Source organism: Stegostoma tigrinum, chromosome 44 (genome assembly GCF_030684315.1).
Source record: "Stegostoma tigrinum isolate sSteTig4 chromosome 44, sSteTig4.hap1, whole genome shotgun sequence".
In the NCBI taxonomy this organism is placed as follows: Eukaryota; Metazoa; Chordata; class Chondrichthyes; order Orectolobiformes; family Stegostomatidae; genus Stegostoma; species Stegostoma tigrinum.
In genome coordinates this window covers 10,816,700-10,842,474 of record NC_081397.1, presented here as the reverse complement: position 1 = coordinate 10,842,474, position 25,775 = coordinate 10,816,700, and the positions used below count along the sequence as shown (strand labels likewise).

Below are 25,775 nucleotides of genomic sequence, written 5' to 3'. Positions count from 1 at the left end.
ATGAGAAGTGACGAAACATATTAAATTAGGCTTGAAAGGGTAAATGTTGAGAGGATTTTTCACTTGCTGGAAGAATCTCAGACCAAAGTGCATTGTCTCAGAACATAGGGCCACCACCAATTTAAGACAGATGAGGAGGAATTTCTTCTGTGGAGCGTTGAGAGCCTGTGGAACTTGTTGCCACAGAACAGGGAGGCAAAGTCGGGCCTAGTCTAAAATGAAGGCTGATGTAGATTCTTGATGAAGAATTATGGGAAAATTACAGGAAAGCAGCCGTGAAGAATGTCAGATCAGCCCTGATTCTGTACAATGGCAGAGCAGGCTCAAGGGACCAAATGGTGCTGTTGAGAAATAGGTTGGGAGCATTGTTTTTCTCTCTGTTTTCGTCTTGTGTAATTACAATTTTTTTTTTGATTTTGCTGAAGAATCTCTGCAGCGTCACATGATTGACCACCATATTAACCAAATTAAAAGAGTAATCTCAAGTGGAGATAGTCAGACACACAATTAAACTGTCACCCAATGTACCAGAAGATGTGGAAATAAAGTGTCATCCAGTATAAAATAATAAATGAAATTCAATTCCACCTGATACTCTAGTTGTTCAATAATTTACCCCATATTTACTCACAGGAGCAAAGACTGTCAGAAGCAGAGTGAAACTCTTGGTTGCGTACCAGACTTAAGGTGGATTTTTACAGAAGAAATCCCTCCCTCTCCCAGAGAGCAGCTTGCAAAATGAATAAAGCTCAAACAGCCCTCCAACTCCATTTTAATTTAATCCCTACTTCCTGTCACGTTTTTCATGTTGTTATTGCCCTGGTCACATCGTGTTTTTGCTGGTGGTGAAAAGTCCAGCAGCTGTTTTGGTGTATCTCGGTTCAATTTGAAAGCCTCTCACTGACAGCAGAAAGCCTCATTTACAGCATTCTACCACCAGGCAGGACCCCTGCAGAGAGTTCCAAAATTAATAAAAAAAACAGAAACATATAAAATGTATTTGCAGAACTCGGAGGGAAACAATTTTCTTTTACTTGCTGGCAAGGGATGGGACACTTGTTTGCTGGGTGTGAAACTCAGGGTTCGTATTCCACCAGGGTTTGAATCTCCTGCACTAATGGAGTATTAAAAAGGAACTTGAACACACAAGTAGCTGAAAAATGACACTCTGGTGTGTAATTTGCTCGTTCTCTGTAGATGCAGGGAAAATGGGATGCATCTGAGAATAAGGTGTGCATCGGGTCAGTGATCACTTGTTAATTTATGCAACATTTGTAAAAAACACAATGCACATTCCCAGAATCACAATGGTTTAACTGACCTAACCTGGATATGCTTCAAGTATTTATTCAGACAAAGCTTTCCCTGATATAATCTCCCCTATTTATATATAACTCTACTCCAGTTGTTGTCAGAATTATGATGGGAGAGCTGAAATGGCCATGTGAGGGACAAATGTATTGATGGTGCAGGGATAAATTCAGTTTTTGTTTTGAATATCTGACTGTGCACAGGATCCCAGATCATAGCATGAGTTTTGAGATTGCTAAAACTGCTATGGTGGAAACAAGGAAAAGAAATGGAGCTAACTTCAGAAGGATGCAGGGATTCTGATAAAATGGACAACAAACCAATGGGTGGGATGTGAAACGGGTGCAGGGACAGTGAAAGTTCTGGTTTAATTTACGTTAAACTGAATCTTACATATGTGAAAAATAAGGCTGGAGTTCTGTCTTTTCAGGAAAGGCATGTTAAGAACTGTTTTATTCATTCTTGCTTTTTAGCAAATGTTAGTTTGTTTGGCACAAGAATATGGGGAGTTGTATGATGGAGAATGCTGTTCCCATAACTTGCTTCTATGCTTCACACGAATATACAGAAAAGCTTACATGTCAGATCAGCCACTGCATTTACTTGTTTGTCATAGTCATAGCATTTTACAGCTTGGAAACAGGCCCTTTGGTCAACATGGACGAGTTGGTCCAGACCACCTAATTTAATCTAGTCCCATTTACCAGAATTTGACCTTTATCCCTCTAAACCCTTCCTTATTCATATACACATCCAGATGCTTTTGAAATACAGTAATTGTACCAGCCTCCACAACCTCCGCTGGCAGCTCATTCCAGGCATGCACGATCCTCTGAAAAAGGTTGGCCCTTGGTCACTTATTAACCACCTCACACCTTAAAACTGTACCCCCGCCTGGCCCCAGTTTTTGGATTTTGCCACCCAAGGGAAAAGACCTTGATACTCACCTTATCCATCTCCCTCATGATTTTCTAAACCTCTAGAGAAGGTCACTTCAGCTGCCGAGGTTCCAGGGGTGAACAAAAAAAAAAGCCCCAGCTTATTCAACCTCTCCGAACAGCTCAAATCCTCAACCCTGGCAACATCCTTGTCAATCTTTTCTGAGCCATTTCTAGTTTCACAACATCCTTTGTGTAGCAGGGAGATCAGAATTACACACAGTATTGCAAGAGTGGCCAAACAGATGTCCTGTCCAGATGCAACATGACCTCCGAACTCCCATACTCCATGCACTGACCAATACAGACAGGCATACCAAATACCTTCTTCACTATCCCATCTACTTACAACTCCACTTTCAAGGAACTATTAATCTGCACTGCAACGCCTCTTTGTTCAGGAACATTCCCCATCATGGTGTGCAAGTTCTGGCCTGATTTGGCTTTCTGAAAAAAAGCACCTCACAATTATTTGATGAAAACTCCATCTGCCTGCATTTGAGTTCATTCCACAAATTAACAGTTTCTCCAATTCCATACTAAATTGTTACGACTTTCAAATCTCAATTGTCTAAATATAAAAATAAAACAGAATTACAAATGAAATAAAGCTCTTGGCTTCATTCACTCCCATCTCACCGTTGGGTGCAGGTCTCACATTGACTATTTCCTCGTGATTGTATGTGATATGATACAGTGCCCCCTATGGAGCATTTCAAACAGTGTAGCATTAAATTGCAAAAGGATATCGAAGCCTGTCATTCACACTCATATTTAGTATCCTATATATAAACCACGGCAATCCACTCGATTAAATTCTACCCATAAGCATTGGTATCAGTCATCCTAGAATGGAATCGCCAGAACCATCGATTGGATGCTCGTTTGTTTTAAATACTCGTTTCAGCTTATTCATCAAAAAAACCCAATGTTGAAATAAAACAAATTGAACAATCTCAAATCTTTAAAAATCAAACATTCAACACAAAATACAGCACACGGTCAACAACTGCTTAAGTGGTAAACGGGCAGCCTCCATTCCCCCTTCAGAGCCACCACAACCTTACATTGAGAACGGAGACCCGAGAAGAGGAAAAACAGCGCAGGCGGAAGGGCTACCGTACCACAGATAGTTTTATCTGGTCGAATGCATCATGTCAAGGGATACTGAATTGTTTTACGGCTTCCAGGGTTATTATTTCCCGATTTCTAAACTTGTTGCTATTCCTCTAACAGTGTCAGATCTTTCCAATACAATTACAGGAAACTACCTCATGGATACATTCCGTCCGGGCGGATTATAGCTCAATAACACTAACAATAATGGCAGGGTGAGTATTGTGTTACCAGTCTCCCAGTAATACAGAGGACATTAAAATTAACTCGGCTGTGGTGAGGGTCCAGTTTCTTTCACTGATGTTGTGGGTGGCTCTTAAAAGAGCCTTTGGGTTGTCAGGTTAAAGAACGGCCCCTTCACTTTTTAGTGGCGCCCCCAGCGGCGGTTTTCTTGGGCAGCAGCACGGCCTGGATATTCGGCAGCACCCCGCCCTGAGCGATGGTCACCCCTCCCAGCAGCTTGTTGAGCTCCTCGTCGTTGCGCACGGCCAGCTGGAGGTGCCTGGGGATGATGCGGGTCTTCTTGTTGTCCCGGGCCGCGTTACCGGCCAGCTCGAGGATTTCAGCCGTCAGGTACTCGAGCACCGCAGCCAGATAGACCGGCGCTCCGGCACCCACACGCTCAGCATAGTTACCCTTTCTCAGGAGCCTGTGAGCTCAAGCAAACCAGTAATAGAGACAATGGCTCAGCTTCTTTCAATGAAGTTGTGGGTGGCTCTTAGAAGAGCCTTTGGGTTTTGGACGTGTTATCTCAGCAGAATGTGGTGTCTCACTTGGAGCTGGTGTTCTTGCTCACCGCCTTTTTACTATCTTTCATCGTGAAACTTGATTCTGCAGGTTTTCTGCCGGGCCTTGTGTTCACTGCCCTTGTGGAGAAAAGGTTTAGTTCCAGATCCAGTTGGGGGCGGGAGTTAGCTGGAGGCGGAGCTGGACATTTCCCTGCCTGTCACTCAGTTGCCTGCCCGGGCCGCCTCTCACTCTCTGTCAGCTCTTTCTCAGTCAGGTCGGGGCGGGCTATATAAAAAAGGAAGGTGAGGCACCTCGGGTCTTATTCGGCAGCGATTGGAGTGAAGAAGCGTGATGTCTGGAAGAGGGATGGGAGGTAAAGGCCTGGGAAAGGGCGGAGCGAAGCGGCACCGCAAGTGCTCCGTGATAACATCCAGGGCATCACAAAACCAGCCATCCGGCGCCTGGCTCGCCGTGGCGGGGTCAAGCGCATCTCGGGCTTGATCTACGAGGAGACCCGCGGGGTGCTGAAGGTTTTCCTGGAGAATGTGATCAGGGATGCGGTGACCTACACGGAGCACGCCAAGCGCAAGACAGTGACTGCCATGGATGTGGTGTACGCTCTGAAACGCCAGGGACCCACTCTGTATGGATTCGGCGGCTGAGCAAATCGTCCCTTTTCCAGCGAACCCAAAGGCTCTTTTCAGAGCCACCCAAACCCTCGAAAGAGAGCGGAGACCCGAGGATAGCCTTGTATATTTCACACTTGCTATCGCAATTCGGCAGCTGCTCTGGCTTTATCTCGGTTCATTGTAAAATTAACAACAGCAAGTAGATTGTAAAATCTATTCATGGGATTCGATGTTAATTTTGTTTCCCGGGGTCATCAAGTGTGAAAGAGGAACTTGGGGAAAAAAAATGGAAGTTGTTGATACATGATTCATTGGAGATAATTATGCTCTTTGCAGATACAGGGAAACGAGACAAGGTATGGCTGCAACCTAAAATAAAGGGCAGATGAGGGACCACACATCAAGTTCTAAAACAATTACATTATTTTTAAAAAGCCGACTGACATTACTAATACATACCGAAAATCATTTGCAAAAAGTTGGTTCAGCTGTTTCAGCGAAGTTGTGGGTGGCTCTGAAAAGAGCCGTTGGGTTTTGGATGTGTTTTTCTCTGCACAATGTGGGGTCTCACTTGGAGCTGGTGTACTTGGTCACCGCCTTTGTACCCTCCGACACGGCGTGCTTGGCCAGCTCCCCGGGCAGCAGCAGCCGCACCGCGGTCTGGATCTCCCGGGAGCTGATGGTGCTGCGCTTGTTGTAATGGGCCAGGCGGGAAGCCTCCCCCGCGATACGCTCGAAAATATCGCTGACAAACGAGTTCATGATGCTCATCGCCTTGGAGGAGATGCCGGTGTCGGGGTGAACCTGCTTCATCACTTTGTAGATATAGATGGCGTAACTTTCTTTCCTGGACTTTCTCCTCTTCTTACCGCCTTTCGCTGGCGCCTTCTTGATGATTTTCTTGGCGCCCTTCTTGGAAGGTGCCTGCGCTTTCTTCTCATCTGCCATCGTGACGGTTACTTTCAGACACAGAATAAGCAAAAACGGGCTCGGAGCTCGCTTTTTATAGCCTTACCGCGTCAGCAATGCTAATGAGGGATGGGGGAAAGTCTTGTTCATGATTGGACAGTTAAAAGGAATGTCGGAGCATGACATCAGCCTCGCTGTGATTGGTTAGTTTATGGAGACAATGCGGATCTGTCAGGATCTTCAATGAAATGCGAGACACAAACCAAATTCTGTACACGGAACAAACTCCGAGCTCACTCGTAAAATCAACTGGTTATTGTCATTTAATGATATCTTGAACACAGTATCTGAGAGATTTTAATTGTGGCAGTGTGTTTTGTTCTACTCAAAGTAATCTTTCTGTGTAATATTATTTTATTTCATCTCTCTCTGAGTTCCGCAGGACACTTGTGTCATTGAGAGATTCAGGCTCATTGAGGGATAGTTTTGTCCAATATCTGTCAGGCTCTCCTATGTGAAAATGCGAGTGCAGTTATCTATCCGTCCCTGTCTGTTTATGCAGTGTGAATGATTATCACTCTCTCACAATCTGTTCCTGTCATACAGTCATAGAGATGTACAGCACTCTTGGGTCCACCTCGACCATAATAATCAGATATCGTAAATTAATCTAGTCCCTTTTACCAGCATTTAGCCGATACCACTCTGAACCCTTCCAAATCTTGCGCCCATCCAGAAGCCATTTAAATGTTGTAATTGTCGTATCCTCTACCAGGTCCTTTGGCAGTTCAATCCAGTTATGCACCACTCGCTGCGAGCTATTGTTGCCCACCTTAGGTTGCTCTTCAACATTTCACCTCTCCACTTAAATCCATGCCCTCGAGTTATGGATTCCTCTACTCTGGGCAAAAGAACTTGATTATTCACCCTATCCATGCTGCTCATAATTTTATAATCTTCTGGAAGGTCACCACTCGGCCTCCAACACTCCGTGGAAAACAAGCCCCTACAAACCCTGTCTCTTCAGTCTTTCCCCAAAGGCCAAGTCTCCAACCGTAGCAACAATCTTTTAAACATTTTCTGAACTCTTTCAAGTTTAAAAACCCCTTCCCATTTTAAGGGGACACCAGACCCGAATGCATTTTCTCAGAAGCTGAACCAATGTTCTGTACATTCATAACATGACCTCCCAAACCACACATTCAATGCACTGACCAATAAAGGCAAGTGTATCAAACACCTTCTTTGCTGACCTGTCTATCTGTAATTCCATTGCAAGGAGCTATGAACCTGTACTCGAAGACCCTTTGGTTTGGCTTCCCTGGAGCTTATCTGGAGTCTGCCAGTCCTGCCCTGATTTTCCCTAACAAAATGTAGCACTTCATGTTTGTCAAGATTAAACTCCATCTGACAATCCACAGCCCATTGCTCCTTTTGATCAAGGTCCCATTGTAGTCTGAGGTCATACAGCATGGAGAAAGGCCCTTCAGGTCAAATTGGTTCATGCTGACCACAGTGCTGATTCAGCTAGTTCCAATTGCCTGAATTTGGTCTATGTCCCTCTAAACCCTTGCTATTCAAATGTTTTTTTCAATGTTCCTATTGTACCTGCCTCAACCACTTTCACTGATTCCACATATGCACCACTCTCTCATGTCCTTCTTAATCCTTTGCCCTCTAGTTTTCAATTCCCTATTCTTGCAGAAAAAATACACTGTATGCATTCATCCTAACTGTCCTCTGATGATGTAACACACATCAATAAGGTCATACCTCATTCTCCTCTGTTCCAAGGAATAAAGTACTCTCCTGGCTTACCTCTCCCTATAACTGAGGCCTCCTTGCCCTGGCAACATCCTCGTAAATCTTCTTTGCACACTTTCCAGTTTAAAAATGACTTTCCTTTAACAGGATGACCAAAACTGTACATTATCCTCCAAATGTGGCCTTACCAGCAACTTCTACAACTGTAACGTAACTCTTACACTCAATGTTCCAAACAATGAAGGCCAGCATGTCAAATGCTTTCTTCACCACCCTGTCCACTTGTGGCATCACTTTCAATGAGCCATGTACTTGTATTCCAAGGTGCCTCAGTTCCACAACACTCCTCAGGACCTGAACACTTCCTGTGCAAGTCCTACCTTGGTTTGACTTCCAAAGTGCAAAACCTCACACTTCTCTGTGTTGAATTGCATTTTCCAATCCTCAGCTCACTTCCCCATCTGATCAAGATCCTTCTGTTATTTTTGACAAACTTCCTCGCTATTAACAATGCCTCTCAATATTGTGTCATTGGCAAACTTACTCATCATACCTTGTACATTGACATCCAGATCATTTATGTAAATGACACATAACTAACGTCTCAGCACAGACTCCTGTGGCACACCACAAGTCACAGGCCTCCAGTCCAAGAAACAATCTTCAACCATCACCCTCTGCTTCCTCCCATCAAATACATTTTGAATCTAATTAGCCTACTCACCCTGGTAGCCATGCAACCGAACCTTCCTTACTGGCCTGCTGTGCAGGACTTAGTCAAAGGCCTTACTAAAGTCCACACAGACAACATCCACTGCCCTACCCTTATCTATCTATGTGGTTACCTCTTTGAAAGTCTCAAAACATTTGTCAGACATGACTTCCAACTCTCAAATCCTTGCAGACTATCCCTAATCAGACATGGAATATCCAAATGTTGGTTGATCCTGTCCCTCACTATCCTCTCTGCTAACTTGCCTCCCAGTGATGTCAGCTCACTGGCCTGTAGTCCCCTGGCTTGTCTTTGCTACCTTTCTTAAACAATGCAACAACATTACCCACCCTCCAGTCTTCCAGAACTTCACCAGTGGCTAAAAAGAAAGCAAAAACCTCTGCAAGGGCCTGTGCAATTTCTTGACTAGCCTGCCACATCATCCAAGGCTGGACTTGATCAGGCCTTGGGATTCATCCATCTCAATATGCTCTCAGGCTGAAAACACCTCCTCTCTGGTAATATATATGCAGTCTAAAAATATCTCCACTTGTTCCCCTTATTTCCTTCGCATCCATGGTTCTCTCCTTATTAAATACAGAGGAGAAATATTCATTAAAAATCACCCCCCACCCCAAACTCCTCTGGCACCACGCATAGACCACCATGTTGACCTTTAAGGGGGCCTGTTCTCTCCTGAGCCACCATTTTACTCTTAATATAGCTGTAGAACCGCTTGGGATTACCTTTTACCTAATCTGCCAGATCCATCTCATACCCTCTTTTTGACCTTCTGATTTCCTTCTGTAGCTATCTGGGGATTCATCAGAGTCTGATCGCTTAAACGCAATATATTCCTCCTTGTTTTCCGTGAGCAGAGTCTCAGTATCCCTCAATATCTCAGGTCAGCTTTTGTCACTTCTGTCAACTTCTGCTGTCCGAATGTGTATGTTATTAGTCCGTAACATTCAGTTTGTGCTATGTGAAAGTGCAGGTGTAATTCTCAATTCTATACCGATCAGTTTCTACAAAAGAATGTATGAGTGTTGTGACTAGTCCCTACATGTCCATTCTGTTGCATCAATATGAGTGGGCAGGCATTGATCTGTACCTGCCAATTTGTGCTCCATCAATATGAGAGTTTAGTTTCTGCAAGGCAGATGCAAGAGTGTAGTTATCTCACTCTACCCGGGGGATATTGTTCTGTGACTATTTGAGTTCAGTTGTCACAGTGTACCTACCACATGTTACTTGGTGAATATGAGAGTTTGGTTTTAAATCTGTGACTGTCAGCTTCTCCTTGGGGAGTTTGTTTGTACAATTATCAATCTATCCCTGAAAGATTCTGCAGCGTGAATGTGTAATTGTAGTTATCATTCTGTCCATATCAGTCTTCGCTATGTGAATAGGAGTGTATTTACTAATTTGTTTCCTTCAGTTTCCTGTCATATGAAAATGTGAGGTTAGTTATCAATCTGTTCATTTTTGTATGCGTTCTGTGAATGTTTGGCAGCAGTTATCACTCTGTACCTGTCAGGTTATGCTCGATGAATACATTTTCAGTCAATCCATGACTGTTTCTGTTATAAGAATGCAAGAGTTATTTATCATTCTGTTGCTGCCAGGCTCTGCTATGTGAATGTCTGATTGCTTTTATCAGTCTTTCCCTCTCAGTTTCTCTGTGCATATGGGAGTGTGGGTATGGTTATCAATTTGTACCTGCCATTTTCTGGTATCTGAATATGAGAGTTTGCATGTCAATCTGTACCTGTCACCTTCTGGTGTGTCAATATTTGAGTGCATCTGTTCCTGGCAGTTTGTGATACACAAAGGATGGCAGTGCAGTTATCTATCAGTCACTGTCACTATTTACTGTGTGAATGCATGAATGCAGTTATCCTTACGTATCTGTTAGTTTCAGCTGTGTGGCTTTGTGAATGCAGTTACCAGTCTCCGCCCGTCAGTTTTTGCTGTGTTAAAATATGAGTTTGATAATCAATCCATGCCTGTGAGTGCGTGCTCTGTGAATGTATGGCTGTCATTACCAGTCTCTACCTCAAAGTTTCTGCTGAGTGTGTGTTTCGATATCCATCTGTACCTGTCAGTTTGTCATGTGAATGTCTGACTGTTGTCATCAATGTGACCCTATAAGTTTCTGCAGTTCAACTATGTGACTGTAGTTATTAACCTGCACCTTCCCATTCCTGCTGTTAAAATCTGAGTGTATTTATCTATCTATGCCTGTCAGTTCCTGCGATGTAAAGATATGACTGTTGTCATCCGCCTTTACCTGTCAATCTCTGCTACGCGAATGAGAGTTTAATTATCAACCTATATCTGACAATTTCTATGAGGTTTATGCGAGTGTCAGGCAATATGCTGTGAAACCATGAGTGCTGTTATCAACTTATACCTGTCAGTTTCTGTATTGTGAATGAGAGGACAGGTATGAATCTTTCTCAGTCACTGCTGTGTGAACATGTGAGTGTGTTTACCAATCTCTCCCTGTCAGATCTGCGCTGCGGACATGAGAGCATAATTGTTAGTCAGTGCCTGTCATTTTCTGTGACGTAAACGTTAGTGTCATTATTATTGTCTCCGTGTCAGTTTCTGCTGTGTGAATGGGGGAAGCAATGGCCGAGTGGTGTTATCACTGGACTGTTACTCCAAAGATCCAGATAATGTTCTGGGTACCAGGTTCAAATCCCGCTATGGCAGATGGTGGAATTTGAATTCAATAAATATCTGGAATTAAGAGTCTAATGATGACTATGAATCTATTGGCAATTGTCAGAAGAAAATAAAAATCATGTCTCTTTGGGCAGGAAACTGCCATCCTTACCTGGTCCACGCTACATGTGACCCCAGACCCACAACAGTGTAGTTGACTCTTAACTGCCCTCTGGGCAATTAGGGATGGGCAAAAATGTTCCCTTGCCAGCAACACCCTTGCCCTGTGAATGAATAAAGAAATGTGAGCTTACTATCAATCTGTATCTGTCAGGTTTTGTTTTAAGCTCTGTGGCTATGGGTGTCATTTTCAGTCTCAAAAGTTTCTGCTATTACAATGATTTTAGTTATTGATGTGATGTTAGTTTCTGCCAGGTGACTATTTGAGCAGAATTATCAATCTGTAAATGTCACTTTCCAATATGCAAGTATGAAAGTCTGGTTGTCAGACTGTTCTGGCAGGTATATGCAATGTGAATAAAGGGAGTGTAGTTATCGGTCTGTCTCTGTCAAGTTTCTGTCATGTCAACCTCTGAATGTAACCTGAAAGTTTCTGTAATATGCATGTGTGACTGTAGTAATCAACATGTCCCTGTCATTTTCTGCTGTGAGAAGGTGAGTGTACTTATCCTACTAGGTCAGTCAGTTTCTGCAATGTCCATCTGTGAGTTTAGATATCAATTTATCCCTGGTGTTTTCTGCTCAGTGAATGTGCGTAGTTATCAAAGTGAACCTGTCAGGTTATGCTGTGGGAGACAGAGTGTTATGATCAGTCTGTTCATGACAGTTTTTGCTCTGTGAATATGTGAGTGTAGATATTGACCTGGACCTTTCAGTTTCTGATTTGTGAATGTATGAGTGCAGTTTGAATTTGTACCTGTTAGTTTCTGCTCTGTGAATCTGAGAGCGCAGTCATCAACACAGTCCACACAGTTTGTGTCAAGTGAATGAATGCAATTATCTGTCTCTGTTACGTCTGTTGAGTCCATCGACCTGCACCTGTCAGTTAATGCAATTGGAATGAAAGCGTATAGTGATCACCCTGTACCTGTCAGTTTGTCAGACTTGACTGTGTGAGTGTTGTTATTCATTGACGCCTCTCACTTTCTGTAATATGAAGGTGAAAGTGCCGTTATCAATCCATACTATTCACTTCCTGCTGGGTGAATGTGTGAGTTCATTCTCTGTTTCTGCTATGTCAATATGACAGTTTAATTATCAATCTGTACATGTCAGTTTCTGTGAGGTGAATTTGTGAGTGCAGTTTTCAACATGTAACAATGAGCTGCTCTGTGAATACTTGAGTGTCATCATAAATCTAAACCTGTCAGTTTATGCTGTGTGAAACTGGGAGTGTTATCATCAACCTGTTCCTGTCAGTTTCTGCTAAGTGGGTACCTGAGTATAGAGATCATTCTCTTCCTGTCAGTTTCTACTCAGTGAATGTGTTTCTGAAATTATCAGTCTGTCCATGACACACTGCTTTGCTATGGTAATGTTTCCTTATCAATCTGTATTTGTCAGTTTCAGCTCTGAGCATCTGAAAGAGTAGTTATTAAGGTTTGTAATTCATACAGGTCAGGTACTCAACTACAACAGCAATCATCCCAAGAACCACAAACAAAGCTGCATCAAAACGCTGTTCAAGTCAGCCACAATACACTGTCACACCCGGAGCTGTGTAGAGCCAAGGAAGAACATTGATACAGTGTCTTTAGAAGTGATAGTTACCTGAAAAGCGTCATTGCCAATAACTACAAAACAGATGACAACAGAAAGACACAACATGTCCAGAGACACTAGTCACCCTGCCATACATTAACGGCATACCAGAAATGACCACTAGATTACACCGCCCAGTAGGAATCATGGTAGGCCACAAACCGACAGCTACTGATGAGAACAAAGGATCCGCAAACCATGACCGACAGAACCAACGTTATTTACAAGATATGAAATGTAAAAAGGAGTTAAGTTATTTACAAGATTATGAAGAGATCGTCGTTACCATTACACAGGGTAAACCGGTAGGAAATTAGCCTTCAGGATAAACACCAACTAGCTACCAAGAGACATGACCAACTATCACTCATCTAAATGTACACGGACAAAGACGGACACCAATTTGACTGGGACAACGTAGGCATACTAGGAGAAGCCAACCAAAGACATGCACCAGAATTCCTAGAGGCTGGCACTCAAACTGGAACTCCATTAATAAACATGTCAAGCTGGACTCCATGTACTAAGAGACAAATCCAGAAGTGATGCCACCCACCCCAGCAAACCGAGGCACATAAACAGCAAGTAGGACATAACACCACTGCTTCACTGGAGGCGCACTGATGATGTCACGTAGGATGATGACAAAATGTCTGTAAACAAACTTACAAGCTTGGCAAGCAAGTCAGCAAAAGCATAGTTATTAATCTGACCCTGACAGTAACTGCAATGCAAATGTGACTGCAATTATCAACTTCTATCTGTCAGTTACTGCAATTTTGAATGTTACTGTTATCAATCTCAGTTTCTACTTGGTGACCGTGTGAATACGCTTATAAGGACCAGCCAGATTCTGCTCTGTGAATATCAGAGTAGTTATCAAAATGTACCTGTCAGTTTATGCCATAGAACAATACAGCGCAGAGCAGGCCCTTCGGCCCTCAATGTTGCGCTGACCTGTGAGCTAATCTAAGCCCATCCCCCTACACTATCACATTATCATACATATTTTTATCCAAGGCCAGTTTAAATGCCCCTAATGTGGCTGAGTTAACCACATTGGCAGGCAGGGCGTTCCAGTGCCTTAAACACTGAGTAAAGAACCTGCCTCTAACATCTGTCTTATATCTATCACCCCTCAATTTGTAGCTATGCCTTCTTTTGCAAGCTGATGTCATCATCCTCAGAAAAAGACTCTCACTGTCCACCCTGTCTAATCCTCTGATCACCTTCTATGTCTCGATTAAATCGCCTCATAGACTCCTTCTCTCCAATGCGAACAGACCCAAGTCCTTTCGTCATAAGGCCTTCGCTCCAGACCAGGCAACATCCTGGTAAATCTCCTCTGCACCTTTTCCAATGCTTCCACATCTTTCCTGTAATGGGGCGACCAGAACTGTACGCAATGTTCCAAATGAGGCTGCACTAGTGTTTTGTACAGTTGCAACAGGACATCACCACTCCGGAACTCAATCCCTCTACCAATAAAAACCTAACACACTGTACGCCTTCTTAACAGCACTATCAACCTGGGTGGCAACCTTCAGGGATCTATGTACATGGACACCAAGATCCCTCTGCACATCCACACGACCAAGAATCTTTCCATTGACCCAGTATTCTGCCTTCCTATTATTCTTCCCAAAGTCAATCACCTCATGGACACCAAGATCCCTCTGCACATCCACACGACCAAGAATCTTTCCATTGACCCAGTATTCTGCCTTCCTATTATTCTTCCCAAAGTCAATCACCTCACATTTATCCACATTGAACTCCATTTGCCACCTTTCAGCCCAATTCTGCAGTTTATCCAATTCTCCCCGCAACATTCTTCCACACTGTCCACCACTCCACCGACCTTAGTGTCATCTGCAAGCTTACTAACCCATCCACCTAGGCCTGCATCCAATTCATTTATAAAAATGACAAACAGCAGTGGTCTCAAAACAGATCCTTGAGGCACATCACCAGTAACTGGACTCCAGGCTGAATATTTTCCATCAATCACCACTCGTTGCCTTCTTACAGAAAGCCAGTTTCTCATCCAAACTGCTAAATCTCCCTCAACCCCAAGCCTCCGTATTTTCTTCAATCGCCTACCATGTGGAGAAGTCCACGTACACCACATCAACTGCCCTACCTTCATCCACATGCTTGGTCACCTTCTCAAAAATACTCGATGAGGTTTGTGAGACATGATCTGCCCTTGACAAATCCATGTTGACTATCTCCAATCAAATTGTTGCTTGCTAGATGATTATAAAACCTCTCTCTTATAATCCTTTCCAAAACTTTTCCTACAACAGACACAACGTTCACAGGTCTATAATTGCCTGGGTCATCCCTACTGCCATCCTTGAACAAGGCCACAACATTTGCAACCCTCCAGTCCTCTGGTACTAAACCTGTAGACAATGAGGCCTCAACGATCAAGGCCAAGGGCTCTGCCACCTCCTCCCTCGCTTCCCAGGCAATCCTCGGAAAAATCCCATCCGGCCCAGGGGATTTATCTACCTTCACACCTTGTAGAACTGATCTCACTTCCTCCTTACTCACCTCAATCCTTTCAATTCTAGTAGCGCGTAATTCAGTCTTCTCCTCTACAATATTCTCCTTTTCACGTGAAACTGGGAAAGCTGGCTCCAGCATCTGCAATTCTTGCTATCTTCAAGGTTATTTTCAAACTTTTCCTGTCAGTTGCTTCGATATGGAAATGTGCATGTACAGCAACTTGTATCTCAAAGTTTCTTCTCTGTCAATTTGAAAGTAAACTGATGTATCATTATGTACCCGTGAGAATCTACTTTGCAAATATTTGAGGACAACGATCAAACTGTGCCTGTCAGTATTTTTCAAATCTGCGGATATGTGAGTGCAGTTACAAATTTGTACCTATCACTTCATGCTTTGTGAAATTGAGAGTGTTATCATCAATATGATAATGTGGATATGACAGCGTAGTTATTGTTCAGTTGCTGACAGTTTGCTGTGTGAATGTGAGCGTGGTTATTAATGTGTGCATGCCAGTTTTGGCTATGCGAATATTTTCATCAATCTTTACCTGTCAGTTACTGCAAAGTCAATATGAGAGACTCATCAATCTTTTTTGGTCTGTTTGCATAATATGAATCTGAAAGGTTCGATATCGATCCATGTTTGTTCCTTTCTACTTCTAAAAGTGGTTTAATTGTCAGCAATCAGTAATTTTATGGGTTGAGATGTGATTCATAATGTGATAGATGTTATTAGAGTCATTTTATGTAGATTTTCTTCAATTTCTGCGTGCATACTTTGGACAAGGAGGTCTATCCACTTTCAAAAATGGTGTAAATATCAATGGGCTATGAATGGTGAAACTTATTGGAACTGGGCATTTTGAATGGAGAGCAAAGAAAAGTAAAATTGCATTTTTTATGTGCTGTCTTACTGTTGGTTTGAACAGATCTGTTGGAAATTAAGCTCAATGTGTGACTGACTCGATTCGCTCTGTGACTGTAGAAAGGATGTTCTCTACTCTGACAGTGGGAACATACCTGCTGTTTATTATAATGAGCTGGTCACACTTGGCTTTGATCTGAAGCAATGTTACATTGTCCTGGTCCTTCCAGTGTTTGTCTGTAGGAAGACGGAACAGATAGCTCCTGTAAACCAACATCAGTTGGGTTTGACAATATTTAACTGATCAATGCAACATTTTGCTAATAGTCATTTGGATATTTTGTTTATCACCAGGAATTCTCACATAACTACGGGTCAGATTCCAGTCTTGCACTGAGCTGCTTCTTGTCTAATAATTTTTAATGACATCAACACCATTTGAGTGAGGTCTCAAAAGTAACCAAAACCTGCACAGCTCCATGACTGCATCTACCTTATACAAACCTGTCTGTGGATATGAGTTTAGTTATTGATTTATTCGTGTCAATTCCTACTTGGCGAATGTGAGAGCGTTGTTGTCAAATTTGGTAAATTATTTATGTATTACACAGCAGAGACTGACAAGGACAGAATGGTACAGATCTCTAGACTGACTTAAACGATCCAGCACAGAAGGCATCCATGTGGCTCATCATGTCCATGCTGACCCGAACAACACCAGACAGCCATCACCATCCCATTTTCCTGCACACATCCCATAGCCCTGCAGCTTACATAACTTACGGGGGAGGTTCAGGTTGCTCTTAAAAGAGTTCGTGCATTGTGTATTGGCACCATCTCACTGCATTCGTTGTTGTGTCAGAAAATCAGTTTCCTCAAGTCCTTAATTGCATGAATAAGGAGAATACCTGGTGCTGCCTATTTGGTCTTCTCTGTTACTTGTTTCTTCCATTCACAGGTACAATTTCTGTATATAGGAATTACTTCTCTACCTGTCAGAATGTGCTATTCAATGGGGCTGCAGGTTTCAGTCTGTTGCCCGTTAAAATTAGACAGACAGTCAACACAGACCAGCGTGATTATTTTGTGAAGAACTTGGAAAATAAAATTTAACACTCAGGACTAGGGCTGCTCTCATGCGCAAATTCTCAGAATTCATCTGAGAGTTTTTTTGAAAAGAGCTGTTGTGATGAAACAAGATGGACAGCCACACTCGATGGATCCTGTTTCAATCTTCCTGCATTATGCGACTGAGCGGTTTAAATGTTTCCTGTAAATTGGAGAACCATTTACCACAGTGGGAGAGGAGAGAGTTTTCAAGTCATCTCTCCTGTAGTGAATGGGAAAGACCGTATGTTCTTCAGTTGTTTGAGCCTGTAGCTTTCACAGGCAGATGAAAATGCAGGACATTGCAATAGTATGAGTGTTGGCTTTTCTTCAGAGTTGAGGAGGGAAAAGGAACGGACCTTTGCAACTGCTATATTAGAGTCTAAACAGCAGTGGTGATATCAAGGGACATCTTCGAGTATGATATGAGTATTGAGTATTGATATGAGTATTGTTTCATATTGCATAGTGACATACATTTTGGAATACTGAAGTAAAGGTATTAATTTAATATGTTACAGCAAAAGGGAAAGTGCCATGAACAAATCAACTGCATTGCAGCTGACTGATCACAATGTTCCTTGTGCAGGAAAGAAAATTGGCTTATTTACTTCTATTTTATTTTGTGGCTCAGACATTACCCTTGCTGTGTGGGGAGGAAGAAGACAGAATTTTTATTTTCTGTCATGCAGTGGAGAAAACTGCAACAGTCAAACTAAATTTACTGAAGAATAAACATTGCTGAACTCTCCTGGCAAACAAAAAAAAAGGAGAATGTTGACTATCTACCTGATTTGGCCAAATCCTTCTTTCTCCACTGTTTTGAAGAATGGCTTTTTATTATGTTCCTTATTTGAGAAAATGGCAACTAGTTTTCTATTTTGTGAGATGTAATACTTCAAGGGGAGTGTCATGTGGAACACAGGGCTATTTGAATAATATTTAAGCTAATTAGAAAAAAAAACATCCATGATTATAAAGTCCTCCTGCTTAGGACAGAATAAAAGAAAAATCTATTTCTGCTCGGTGACAAAACTGACAACTATCCGGCAATAAAGGTAGGGATGGTAGTTCCTCTACCACCATGATATATTGATGGAAATTGAATGCTGGCTGAATGGATGTAGAATTGTTGCCTGGTTGTTTCTAACCAGTACAGACTCAGTGAGAGACAGGACTGTTTTCTGTGTCGCAGATGTCTATGACTGTATATGTGTGAGTGATAATCATTTTGTGCATATCATTTTCTGTTAGCTGGAGTTTAAATGGAACTCCACAGTTGTTAGTCCTTGCATCATATCTGTAGTTACGGCGTTTGCGCTTTGAACTAATTCTGGATCAGTCAGTACCTATGTCTGTCAGTCCATCCACATGGAGACAAAGCAGAGTTAATATTATGGGACCTGTGACACTTCTTCAGAACACTCACTTCTCTTCACAGATGCTGCCAGACTTGCTGAGGTTTTGCAGCAACTTCTACTTTTGTTTCTGATTTCTATCAGCCGCAGTTCCTTGATTTTTCTATTTGTCACGCGTTGACACTAAAAATGCATGTGGAATTCACGTCATTTATTTGTTGTGTTTATGTATGGGATTAATATTTATCAAAGGAGCAATTCTGTCCTGATCAGTTATTGGTCAACTAAACTTAAGTATCATTCATCATTTATTTCGTTGACTCATGGTGACTGCAGTATTTCCCACATCTGTATTAAACATCGACCTCTAAGAAGACTGTTGAAACAATGTAACAGTGATCATCTGGATTGTAACTTGAAAAATATGCTTAATAAACATAGATTTAATTCAGTTTCTGACTGAATTCAGTTTCTAAAACTGACAGACTGATTGAAAAAGACATTTATATATTCAGACAGCCATCCCTACCTCTCTTTTCTGCAATGTTGATATGTGAGTTTAGTCATCAATCTGTTCATGTTAGTTTCTGCCATGTGAATGTTTGAGTGCAGTTATCAGTTTGTATCTGTTGGTTTCATGAGCAGTTCATGAGAATTCTGTCACAAAATCCAACAGTTTTTTTCTTCTGAGGGAGCGTCCAAATGATATTTAGTTTATGACCACGGCAATTACCATGGGTTTAAATGCATGGGAATTGGATTCCTTCGCTCACATTCGGTACTGTTTGTCTCTTATGAAAAGGTAGCTCTCTGATCTGAAATCCATGAGGAGAAGCAATTTTGAATGTTACATGCTCTGAGGCTTGCAGTGTATTTGATCTTCATGCCTGGTACATGTTTAGCACATGTCAGGGCCGTGTATGTATTTGCAAGTCATTGTAAACCACTGTAGGTGTGTATGTTGAGAGTGTGTTTGTGTGGTGAGACTTCGAGAGTGAAAAAACACATGCACTCAATAAGCGGAGATAATGGGAACTGCAGATGCTGGAGATTCCAAGATAATAAAATGTGAGGCTGGATGAACACAGCAGGCCAAGCAGCATCTCAGATGAAGGGTCTAGGCCCGAAACGTCAGCTTTTGTGCTCCTGAGATGCTGCTTGGCCTGCTGTGTTCATCCAGCCTCACATTTTATTATCTTGCACTCAATAAGCATTCTCTGTCAGGCTTTGACACAGGATGTGTGCATTTAAACGTCACATTATTTAATTGTCCTGTCTCTGTCTGGAACATGTGTTGGTCAAATGATTAATACTATCCTGCTCAGTTACTGATGTGAATGTTTCCATCCACATCTGTACTCATTACCTACTTCACATCTGGTTGGCGTAACTATGCAATGGCATGAACTAATTATTCACCTTTAAAGGAACGCTTCGTGCACCTTGTTCTGATGTAGGAAAGCCTCCGGAGACTAATTAACATCTCTATTTGAAGCTTTCCCCCAAATGCTTTTAGTGATCTTTGTATTGTATTATGTGCATATATTTCTCGATTTCATCATAATTATCGGAAGAGTCTTTAAAAGTATTTCTTAATACTATGAATAATTTGAAAGAAACAACAAATTGCTGCATAATGGCCTTATCTGCTGTTTTAATGAAATTCTAGGCTGACTGTCATCTGGGATCATTCACATCCCTTGCCCTAACCAACTCTGTTCACCCGAAGGGACAATATCCTTTCATTAATGAGATTGGAATTAATCATGGCTGTAAATTGATGAACGTGTTTGATCCTCTGGTACTTATGCAAACCATTAGTTCATCTGTTTGTTCTTGCAGGAGCTTACTGTCCCCTTCAATGTTTGTTCCAAATCTTCAAACTGTCTCGCACAAACCTTCTCGCAGTTGTTCATACAAATGCTCCCTCTTGTATCAGAATAACGTCTTCTCTTCTAATAGTAATACCTGTAATTTTTTATCCATTCACAGCATGATGGTGTTGCTGACTCGGCTTGCATTTATTGCCTGCACCTAATTGCCCAGAGAGCAGTTCAGAGTCAACCTCATTGCTGTGGGTCTGGAGTCTCACGTAGGCCAGACCAGGTAAGCATGCCAGTTTCCTTCCCTCAAGGAAACAAGTGAGCCAGATGGATTCTTTTTCCTGACAGACAATGGATTCATTGTCATCATTAGATTCTTAATTCCAGATCTTTATTGAATTCAAATTCCGCCATTTGCTGTGGGGTGTTCGAAACCATGTCCCCAGAATGTTGTCTGGTCTCTGCATTAACAGTGCAGTGATACGACCACGAAGTCAATGCCTCCCAGATCTGGTGGCCTTTGTTCAGAACTGAGGAAGCATACCGGGCCTGAAACATTAACTCTGATTTCTCATCACAGATGCTGCCAGACCTGCTGTGCTTTTCCAGAATCTTCTCTTTATTATTTGTCTTCCTCAGTCACTGATAACATGTAAAGTTTCCTTCCATGTCTGTACCCAATATCCACTCCATATATGGTTACATTGTTACAAGGACAACTTGAACTATTTACATACCTTGACTGTAACTTTAAAAATGCCTTCCTCAACATGCATTCAATGCAGTTAGTGAGCATATATTTGTGATGAAGATTCAATTGATCCCTCTTCAAATGCTTAAAAGAGACAATGGACTTTCAAAGATGAACTTTACTGGAACTGCACCGGTTTATGGGGAAAAGAGATACGTTTGTATTTTGTTGATGTTGTTTGACCCTTGGATTGAATGTATATATCTGGAATTTGAGCTCAGTGCAAGTCTTACCCCTATGACTGTGGAAAGTAAATTCTCCACTCTGACAGTGCTAACATACCTGCTGTTTGGTTGGAGCAGCTGGTAGATGCTGTACTGATGAAATATGACACAGTCTTGGCCCATCAAGTATTTGCCTGGAGGAAGAAAGAACAGAATTCTCCTGTAAATTAACATCCAACAATTTTGAAAATATTAGAACTGATCAAGGCAAAATTTAATTAATACTCACAATACTTCCTTGTTTTAAAGCCAACAATTCAAACAGAGAATAGAGATAATGGGAACTGCAGATGCTGGAGATTCCAAGATAACAAAATGTGAGGCTGGATGAACACAGCAGGCCAAGCAGCATCTCAGGAGCACAAAAGCTGACGTTTCGGGCCTAGACCCTTCATCAGAGAGGGGGATGGGGGGAGGGAACTGGAATAAATAGGGAGAGAGGGGGAGGCGGACCGAAGATGGAGAGTAAAGAAGATAGGTGGAGAGAGTGTAGGTGGGGAGGTAGGGAGGGGATAGGTCAGTGCAGGGAAGACGGACAGGTCAAGGAGGTGGGATGAGGTTAGTAGGTAGCTGGGGGTGCGGCTTGTGGTGGGAGGAAGGGATGGGTGAGAGGAAGAACCGGCTAGGGAGGCAGAGACAGGTTGGACTGGTTGTGTGGTGCAGTGGGGGGAGGGGATGAACTGGGCTGGTTTAGGGATGCAGTAGGGGAAGGGGAGATTTTGAAACTGGTGAAGTCCACATTGATACCATATGGCTGCAGGGTTCCCAGGCGGAATATGAGTTGCTGTTCCTGCAACCTTCGGGTGGCATCATTGTGGCAGTGCAGGAGGCCCATGATGGACATGTCATCAAGAGAATGGGAGGGGGAGTGGAAATGGTTTGCGACTGGGAGGTGCAGTTGTTTGTTGCGAACTGAGCGGAGGTGTTCTGCAAAGCGGTCCCCAAGCCTCCGCTTGGTTTCCCCAATGTAGAGGAAGCCACAGAGAACAGTTGGCTCGATAATTTACCTGGACTCCTCCTCATCTTTCTTTGTGCGAAATTCTAAAACAATTTATTAAGATACAAAAACTAACCAACACCTGTACAGTCCTTGAACGGAATGTTTACACATTTCAATACCCAGCTCCCAATACACTACCTATTTAAGGGAAGAACAACAGGCACTAAAAAAAATACGAGTGCTCTCTGATGAAGGGTTTAGGCCCGAAACGTCAGCTTTTGTGCTCCTGAGATGCTGCTTGGCCTGCTGTGTTCATCCAGCCTCACGTTTTATTATCTCGGATTCTCCAGCATCTGCAGTTCCCATTATCTCTAATACGAGTGCTGTGTTTATCCTTTACATGATTAACACGTTTGCATGGACTGTGACTTCTTTACGATTCAATGCCAATTCGCAACAAACAACGTGAAACAGAAGCTAAACGATGAATTACGATCAGCGTTCGGAGAATTAAATATCACAAGCCTGACCCCCAGCAGCAGCTTCTTGCCGCTGTGTCTCCCTCAGCCGGCCCACACACAGCCCGAGAAAGGCCTCTCTCTCCCCACCCCCAGGCCACTCACTCCAAGTTCCGGGACCAGTTCCTGCTCCCCTCCGCCTCTTACCAACAGCCCCCGGTTCTCCCTGAACTGAACCCGAATCAATGCCGGTCTCGGAGCCCCCTCTGTGCCCCAGACTCACATCTCGATGCGCTGCTGGAAGGAGCCTGCTGTTCCCTCGCTTCCCTGTGCGCTGGTCTCTCCATTGCGGCCTGTCTCAAACAAACCTCTCCCACTCACTGACTCAATGCTCCTCAATGGCAGCGCTGGGGGAGGACCTCACGCATGCGCTCCTCCAGTCACAACAAGCAGCTTTTTTGTTGCCTTTTGGCGGTTTTGGGAGGGGGGGCGGCGCGCAGAAACAACATCACGCATGCGCTGCACTTCACAATGCTCCCCAGAAACAAACATCATTTGGTCATTGTCAGTCGGAACTGCAGACGCTGGAGAATCTGAGATAACAAGGTTTGAGCTGGATAAACACAGCAGGCCCAGCAGCATCAGAGGAGCAGGAAGGCTGACATTCGAGGCCTCGACCCTTCTCTCTGAAATGGCTCCAGGCCCGAAACGTCAGCCTTCCTGCTTTTCTGTTGCTGTTTGACCTGCTATGTTCATCCAGCTCTACACCTTGTTCGCAATTTGTCATTTCCCTATTCCCTTCACTGTCAGTTTGAGCAAAGCCACTACGTCCATTTAATGTGCTTCACTATTCATAGAACATAGAACATAACAGCACAGTACAGGCCCTTCGGCCCTCGACGTTGTGCCGACCTGTCATACCGATTTCAAGCCCATCTAACCTACACTATTCCATGTACGTCCATATGCTTATCCAATGACGACTTAAATGTACCGAAAGTTGGCAAATCTACTACTGCTGCAGGCAAAGCGTTCCATTCCCTTACTACTCTGAGTAAAGAAACTACCTCAGAAATCTGTCCTATATCTTTCACCCCTCAATTTAAAGCTATGCCCCCCCCGTGCTCGCCGTCACCATCCTAGGAAAAAGGCTCTCCCTATCCACTCTACCGAACCCTCTGATTATTTTATATGTTTCAATTAAGTCACCTCTCAACCTTCTTCTCTCTAATAAAAACAGCCACAAGTCCCTCAGCCTTTCCTCGTAAGACCTTCCCTCCATACCAGGCAACATCCTAGTAAATCTCCTCTGCACCCTTTCCAAAGTTTCCACATCCTCTCTTGTAATGCGGTGACCAGAACTGTACACAGTACTCCAAGTGCGGCCGCACCAGAGTTTTGTACTGCTTCACCATAACCTCTTGGTTCCGGAACTCAATCCCACTATTAATAAAAGCTAAAACACTGTATGCTGCCTTAACAGCCCTGTCAACCTGGGTGGCAACTTTCAAGGATCTGTGTACATGGACGCCGAGATCTCTCTGCTCATCTACACTGCTAAGAATCTTACCATGAGGCCTGTACTTTGCCTTCCGGTTACTCCTACCAAAGTGCATCACTTCACACTTGTCTGCATTAAACTCCATTTGCCACCTCTCAGCCCAGCTCTGCAGCTTATCTATGTCTCTCTGCAACCTACAGCATCCTTCGTCACTATCCACAACTCCACCGATCTTAGTGTCGTCTGCAAATTTACTAACCCATCCTTCTACGCCCTCATCCAGGTCATTTATATAAATGACAAACAGCAGTGGACCCAACACCGACCCTTGCGATACACCACTCGTAACTGGTCTCCAGGATGAACATTTCCCATCAACTACCACCCTCTTTTCTTTCAGCAAGCCAATTTCCGATCCAAACTGCTATATCTCCCACAATTCCATTCCTCTGCATTTTGTACAATAGCCTCTTGTGGGGAACCTTATCGAATTCCTTGCTGAAATCCATATACACCACATCAACCAGTTTACACTCATCTACCTGTTTGGTCACCTTCTCAAAGAACTCAATAAGGTTTGTGAGGCACAACCTTCCCTTCACAAAACCCCGCTGACAATCCCTAATCAATTTATTCTTTTCTAGATGATTATAAATCCTATCCCTTATATTGTTTTCCAACACTTTACCAACAACTGAGGTAAGGCTCAGTGGTCTATAATTACCAGGGTTGTCTCTACTCCCCTTCTTGAACAGGGGAACCACATTTGCTATCCTCCAGTCATCTGGCACTATTCCTGTAGACAATGACGAGTTAAAGATCAATGCCAAAGGCTCGGCAATCTCCTCCCTGGCCTCCCAGAGGATCAGAGGATAAATCCCATCCGGCCCAGGGGACTTATCTATCTTCAACTTCTGAAGAATTTCTAATACCTCTTCCGTGTGAAACTCAATCCCACCTAGTCTCATAGGCTGTATCTCAGTATTCTCCTCGACAACATTGTCAATTTCTAGAGTGAATACTGTTGAAAAATATTCATTTAGCGCTTCCCCTATCTCATCTGACTCCACACACAACTTACCACTACTATCTTTGATTGGGCCTAATCTTACTTTCCTCATTCTTTTATTCCTTAAATACCTATACCTCGGCCCGAAATGTCACCTTTCCTACTTCTAAGATGCTGCTTGGCCTGCTGTGTTCATCCAGCTCCACACCTTGTCATCTCGGATTATCCAGCATCTGCGGTTCTATTTATCGCTGATACAAACAGATCAAATTGTTACACAGTTACAATGACCATATATGGAGTAGGTATTGAGTACAAATATGGAAGGAAACTTTTGATGTTATCAGTGACTGAGGAGGACAGAAATAATAAACAAAAACAGAATTTTCGGGTTGAGCTCAGCAGGCCTGGCAGCATCTGTGAAGAGAAATCAGAATTAATGTTTCGGATCCATGTGACCTTCGTGCAGAACAGCGGAAGTGTTTGAAAAGTTAACTATGATTTCTCTTCACATGCTGCCAGACCTGCTTTGCGTTTCCAGCAAATTCCATTTTTGTTACTGACATACAGCACCGGAAGATTTTTTTGAATTTTTATTTAGGACTAAAATAATCTTTTGATGAATACATGTCCCATACAAAGACACAGAAATTAAATAATGTG

General features: G+C 43.0%; 2 protein-coding genes across 3 annotated transcripts in view; one reads left to right on the top strand and one right to left on the bottom strand.

The window, feature by feature from the left end:
- The window catches only part of LOC132206969 (histone H2AX-like), a 270,361-nt gene that overhangs the window by 164,681 nt on the left and 79,905 nt on the right, over positions 1-25,775 (top strand). The gene's annotated exons all lie outside the window — the stretch shown is intronic.
- The window catches only part of LOC132207023 (late histone H2B.L4-like), a 67,384-nt gene that overhangs the window by 11,948 nt on the left and 29,661 nt on the right, over positions 1-25,775 (bottom strand). The window contains exons 3-4 of one of the 2 annotated variants that reach the window (XR_009443274.1): positions 21,263-21,338; positions 16,097-16,178 (exon numbers count right to left, since the gene is read on the bottom strand). Coding sequence is in view for 1 of the 2 variants with exons in the window: in XM_059642211.1 (XP_059498194.1) it covers positions 5,291-5,671 (381 nt within the window). In the remaining variant the exon portion in view is untranslated. Of the gene's footprint in view, positions 1-5,182; positions 5,682-16,096; positions 16,179-21,262; positions 21,339-25,775 lie in introns of those variants that run through there. The other variant, XM_059642211.1, reaches the window with a different exon arrangement.